The 6,402-nt window shown below is 35.3% G+C and overlaps 1 protein-coding gene across 1 annotated transcript; it reads left to right on the forward strand.

Moving 5' to 3' along the window:
• Positions 1-368: 368 nt before the first annotated feature.
• Positions 369-6,116, forward strand: LOC125188920 (ubiquitin carboxyl-terminal hydrolase 24-like). Its single transcript, XM_048086021.1, has 7 exons — positions 369-682; positions 1,231-1,839; positions 1,949-2,136; positions 2,433-2,677; positions 4,321-4,466; positions 4,760-4,936; positions 5,513-6,116. The coding sequence occupies exons 1-7, from the start codon at positions 665-667 to the stop codon at positions 5,699-5,701; spliced, it is 1,572 nt and encodes a 523-aa protein (XP_047941978.1). The 5' UTR covers positions 369-664; the 3' UTR covers positions 5,702-6,116.
• The last annotated feature ends 286 nt before the right edge of the window (positions 6,117-6,402 follow it).

Genomic DNA, 6,402 nt, shown 5'->3' on the forward strand with positions numbered 1-6,402 from the left:
CAACTTTCTCCATAATTGAGAATAATTGTGTGATTCATCCCGATGACCTTGTTCTCGTGTTATTTGATTAATTACCTAATTTTAACTAAATCAAACCAAAAACATATTTTTCCAATTAATTATAGTGTTGATAAAATGAACTAATTGTGTAATTATTCTTATTTGGAAGAGATTTCAAAATATTTTTAGAACTATAAGATTTCAAAATATTTTTAGAACTATATTTTATTAGAGTATTATCTTTCAAAATATATGTTAATCAGATTTACAAATAAAAAAAAAATAGAATAAAACTAAATAAAAATATCTTCCTTGACATATTTCTATAAATAAAAAATATTTGTGTGTATACACCCTCCTCACTCTTGTAATATGAAAAACCTAAACCTCAGCAAGCATAAAAGATAGCAATAGAAAATCAAAATCCCTCAAATCTCCGAAACCAAATTGGATTTGTGTTGTGTTGTAGGAGTATTAGGTAGATGCTTCTTCTCAAGGTTCAAACTCTCACATGTCTTCTTCAATCTTCGCTCGCCTCCCTCTCACCTCTCAAAATAAATTCCCTCATAAATCCTTAATTCTTTTCAGCAAGCGCTTTCTTCTTTATTTCACATTCCGGAATCTGTATCCCAACTTTTGCTAGATTCCTGGATTACGTTCTAACATGACTGATCCTTCCAAGGTCTGATTTTTCCCACTTTTTATTACTCAACTTTGCTTTCATCTGTGTGAATTCTCAATGGTATGATGTGAGATCTTTGTTACTTATCGGCTCTTCTAATTTTTTTGTTGTTTATAGCTTTTTAGTTTGCTTAATGTCGATGGATATAAATTAGAATTTTAATTTGTTGTTCTTCTAGTATTTTGGGTATGGAGTTGTTGGATGTTGGAAATATACGTTTTTTTACTTTCCCCCAATTGAATACACAGACTAGGCTTAGTTCAGTTATTCTGAATTGATCAAATAGGGCTGCATACACCTCTATTTTCATCTTCTTGTAATATAGTAATTCCTTTACGAGTTTTGGACTTGAAATTGAGGAGTTGCAGAATGTTCAACATTATGCTGGATGCAATTCGGGCAAAAATTTAAATTGTTGAAAAATCACAATAATCTTTATAAAACGAAATACCCCAGAGTTTGCGTATTTAGGCTCCAATAGCTCTATTTTCTAATTTTTGGCTTTCTCTGCGCCTAAATAGCCCTGTGTTTGCTACTTGTTTGTGCAGGTGTTGCTTTTTGGATCCTTTTCTGAGGATGAAACCCGTTCTTTACTGAATCAAAAACCTTTTAATAACCATAAGCCTGAAGAAAGGAAAGAAACGTCAGCCAATCCCCTAAATGTTGGATTGATGTTTGGTAGCTTTGGCAATATACCTGACACACAGGTTGGTTTTTCCAGTGGAGCTGGAGATACACACTGCTATACAATCCAGAAGGGAAACCAGCACTCTGTACAGCAATCTATTCCGTCAGAGAATGGGAATGTTAAAAATACTACGCACCATCTTCATGGAAATGAAGTAGTTGATGGCAGTAACTTTCGAGCTTTACAAGTATCAGATGATGACGAGATGGATGGAAAAGTTATCTCTAAAATTGAGAGTTATAAAGGTTTAAAGTTGAATGGTTCCATAAATGCTGCTGCTGTTGAAACTCATGACAAAGAGTCTCGTCTAAAGATGGATGCTTCTGTTTTAGATGCTCAGGGTATAACACCTCGAGGCTTGATCAACCCTGGGAATCTGTGTTTTCTGAATGCAACGTTGCAAGCTCTTTTGGCTTGTTTTCCATTTGTTCAACTTTTACTGCAACTAAAAAAGCTGAACATCCCAAAGGTTTGCCGCTTTAAAAAGTCAAATCATTTTATAAATCGCATCAATATTCGATAGCAAGTGGGCGTTTTCAATTCTTCAATCATTGAGAAATTTTAATATCTATTCTTAGGTTGGCTATCCAACATTAAATGCCTTTGCTGAGTTCATTGGTGAATTTGACATGGTTGGTGGAGCTAATATCAAGAAGAAAGATAGCATTGAGATTGAAGCTGGCAGGCCTTTTAACCCAACTATGTTCGAAGTGGTATTGAGAAAATTTACCCCTGATGTATCTTGGAGCACATCAGGAAGGCCTAGGTCTGATTCTCTATCTCAGTCTTCTTTTTGTTTCCTATTTAGGATGATTTTTTCTGAAAGAGTTTATTTTTATGTTATAAATTTTGACAAGATGTCGCCTCATGAAGATAAAATTTCATAGTGAAGTATTCTAATGCTCCTGAAATAGGTATAAACTGATATAGTCATCTAATAAATTTGCTTTAATGTATACATTTATATCCATGCATTAGAAAGTTATCGCTGAAAGATATCAGCTGGGACATCCCTACTTCTACTTTTATAGTATAACTAAGTTTACTTAACTTCCTTCTCAGGCAAGAGGATGCACAAGAGTTTTTGAGCTTTGTTATGGATCAAATTCATGATGAATTGCTGAAGCTTGGAGGGAAGTCTCACTTGAATGGAAGGAATCAAACTCTGGTTTCCAAATCGGAAGATGAAGAGTGGGAGACAGTTGGACAAAAGAATAAATCTGCAGTGATAAGAAGACAGAGTTTCTTTCCTTCAGAGCTCAGTTCAATTTTTGGTGGAGAGCTGCAGAGTACTGTGAAGGCAAAAGGTAAGATACCTGATTCTTGTCTGTACTTTTATGCTTATGCTGTTTGATCATTACGATGTGTTGTAACTAAATAGTGATTATTGACTGCAATTGCCTCACTTGCTGCATTGTTATCAGTATCGCCTCACTGGAAGAATATTTTTCTCTGAACAAAATTTTCACATTGAAGCACCATCAAATTTAGTTAATCTAGGAAAGTTCCCTAGACTCGATGCATGTTATTTGACTCTTATCACTTGGAGGCTCAGGTTGCCTGGAGGAAACACTATTTTGATTGCTCAATTAATATTGATGATTTGAAATGATGTAAATATTCTTTTCCTGAATTCCTCATCTCTGGCTATCTTTTGTGCAATTCTAATTACCCATTATAATATGCCTTAATGTTTTAATTTTGTTATTTTTGGATTTTTTTTCTAGTTAAGAGTAAGTCATGCATGCATCACGTGCTTCATCTCTTGATATCCTTTTGAATGGTGGTACTTTTGGTTGAGCAATGTGTGCATGTAGGCTACAAGTGTATAAGTTAAGTGGTATTTCGCACATATCAAGGTAGTCGATCATCTAGGATCAATAGGATTCACAACTTGGATGGCTTGTCAAATTCCAATCATTTGGAATTTGGTGATCGATATGGAAGTCCGGTGTTGCATGTTGTAGAATTATATGTTATCTTGGGCTTCACAATTCATTCATATATGCAAAATGCAGTAGTTATTTGATTTTTGCTTCCAGTATTTCATTTTGATAAGTGGAAGAGGAATAAAGAAGTATTTATCGATATGAATAAAATAGGAGATCAGATCTATACCAATGGTATGAAAATCCTTAGATCCTTGTCTGGTGAACGAAGCATGAACCAAAGCATGTATGTTTAAATTTTTTGGTTATGCCATTTGCTTTCCAAATGAGGCACGAATAATGCTGATAGTAACATGTGAATTAGGGAAATGTGAGTAGCTAGTAGATGTAGGATCTGCAGAAAACCTGGGGAGACTGCAAAATAGCCTTTATTGAATTCTGAAGTTCATCAACTGTTTGTATGGGCTGATTTGGTTCAAGCATCTTATGTATATCATTGTCTAGGAGGCCCAAACTTGAAAGTATCAGTGGAAGTTGTATGGAGAGTCTAAAAATCTACTGCCTTGTTAGTGTGAATTTTGAAGTCGGTGAAATGAGAGGGACAAGATACTCATCAATCCTGCTTAAAAGCAAGGAACTTGCTTGTTTTAGGCATTTCTGAATGGCTTGTTTTGCATTATTATGTTAAAATCAAGTTGGAGAACCAGACCAGTGAGTCATAACAGTCACAGGCTGTGGTTTAGTCCACCATTCTAGAAAGACTAGATATGCAGATTTGTCCATGTTTCATTGGCACTATATCTTATGGCCAATGATATATACTAGTAGTAGGTGTAACATTGTAACACTATACAACAGCTTACTTCTGTTACCTGCAGACTGTTTTATTGAGTCATTGAAAACATAAGAATTGCACAGCTAATGGAATTGCAGAAGTGGGACGTCTATGTTTTGTGTTTGTGGATGTTTGATTGGTTTTGCATAGTTGAATAAGCAATCCAAATTTCTTTGCTTACAGTTATAGTTATTATGATTAAGACTATTATGCTTGTTATGGACAGGCAACAGGCCTTCTGCCACAGTTGAGCCATTTTTTCTACTTCATCTCGATATCTCTGGTGAAGTTATTCGAACTATTGAAGATGCTCTTCGTTTACTTTCTACCCCAGAAACACTTGATGAGTACCGGGCATCAAGAGCAGGAAAAGTAAGTTGACTTTCTCTAGTGAAGAATTCTTGTTGAAAACATTCAGTTTCCATATGGCTTCCATTTGAATCGCACTTTATGCTATGCTATGTTTTCTTTAAAGTTTATAGTGTTTGAGTATTCTTTTAATCGCACTGTATATATACTATAATCATCATGGTTACTTCATTGTTTGTCCTTTACTTTATATGATTGCTTTTAGCGACAAAGCATTCCTGTTGCTTTATGTACACTGCATGGGGCTTTAGTATGGGAATATTTACTAATGGTGACAATATATCATGTGATCTCAGGTTGGGGTCGTTGCTGCCAGAAAGTCTATCAACATACAAACACTTCCAAAGATTATGATCCTACATCTGAAGCGTTTCAGCTATGGCAGCTATGGTAGCACTAAATTGCACAAGGATGTACATTTCCCTCTTGAACTTTCATTGAGCCGTGATCTGCTTGTTTCCCCTAATGTGGAGGTAACGTTTCTCTGAGTCCTTCACATGCTTCCTGTTACTGATAATTGTGATCAGAGTTGAAGTAAGAATATATGTGAGAGACCAAATCTTGATTATTGAATTCAACACTCCTGAATATGGCTTTCCATCCACAAATGCTAAGTGCATTAGATTGATTGGAGAGCAATTCGCATTTTTAGTTGCCCATTTTAATCATGTTGTTACAAACAAATCTGGTAAACAGTCAATAAACAGTGCTGCTATGCTATTCATGACCAAAGATGTTTTAGGGATCTTATGTCTCGATTACTGTGTATAAATCTTATGTGCGGGTGATGTTTTGGTAGGAAAAGATTTAACTGATAAATATAATGACAGATGTTTTCTTTTTATAATACTATGATTCCTCTGCATGTTACCCCTTATGTTAGCTTGCTTTCAACAAAATTTTAAAAAATTACTGTATTTTAGGTGATGATTATGCAACCTTTTTCCTTTTCGACTGCATTCTTTGTTCAGTAGCACGTAATCAACAGAAAATCCATGAAAAGTCAGTTTAAAAAGGAGAATTATCATATCATATGTCTATATGCGCAGGGACGGAGGTATGAACTTGTTGCCACAGTAACACATCATGGGAGGGAAGCATCGAAAGGCCACTATACTGCTGATGTCCGTTGCCCTAATGGCCAGTGGCTGCGTTTTGATGATTCATCTCTTACTACCATCAGCACGAGCAAAGTTTTACACAACCAGGCCTATGTTCTCTTCTACAAGCAAATATAGAATCAATGGGAGCACTCTCGACTATCAGAGAATGTTGGTTACTTATATTTACACACATCCAAATCAGTAAGTACTCCTGTCATCGTTTAGAGGTGGGTAATGGGTGTATCTCGTATAAGCTGCCAACGTTCACTCTTGAGAGGCGATGCTGGTTACTTCTAATGCAGCTACGGATGATGTAAGAAAGTTTTGTTGTTCGTTTAGTTTGAGTTTCTTTTTAATGTTTTTGCGTCGAGAAACACTTGGTTGGTGTGATGAATGACCTGACCGTGTAGAGGGAGATAGAGAGATAGGGAGAGATTTATTTGTACGTTTTAGAAATGACTGCAACGTGCATAAACCTTTTGAGTTATGGAGCTTAAACCTCTATGATACATTGCTTGATGTTTCTACTAGTAATTATTCCTGTTTGAAACTATTTAGTCTTTGAACACATAATTTTAGGACGATTTACAATTCATGGACAAGTATTGTTCTTATCTTAATTTGTCTCTGGTGTTCCGGTTTCGGTTCAATAAGTTCACATTTAACGTTTGTGGTTTTCCGGTTTCGGTTTGAAATAGCTTAGAATCCTTAACATTTATGAATTGATCAACTTTTTATCCTAAAAGTGACAGAGTTGTTAAATTTGACGGTCAAAATGATTTTGAACTATGTACTATTCCCTTTGTCCATAAAAAATAGGGCATATTTGTCATTTT

The sequence above is a fragment of the Salvia hispanica genome, chromosome 5, assembly GCF_023119035.1.
Source record: "Salvia hispanica cultivar TCC Black 2014 chromosome 5, UniMelb_Shisp_WGS_1.0, whole genome shotgun sequence".
Classification (NCBI taxonomy): Eukaryota; Viridiplantae; Streptophyta; class Magnoliopsida; order Lamiales; family Lamiaceae; genus Salvia; species Salvia hispanica.

Bases quoted from the DNA above. Each gene is read 5' to 3' on its own strand.
- LOC125188920 (XM_048086021.1), top strand. The intron at 1,840-1,948 runs GTTTGCCGCTTT...ATCTATTCTTAG, and splicing joins AAAAGCTGAACATCCCAAAG to GTTGGCTATCCAACATTAAA. The intron at 2,678-4,320 runs GTAAGATACCTG...TGTTATGGACAG, and splicing joins GAGTACTGTGAAGGCAAAAG to GCAACAGGCCTTCTGCCACA.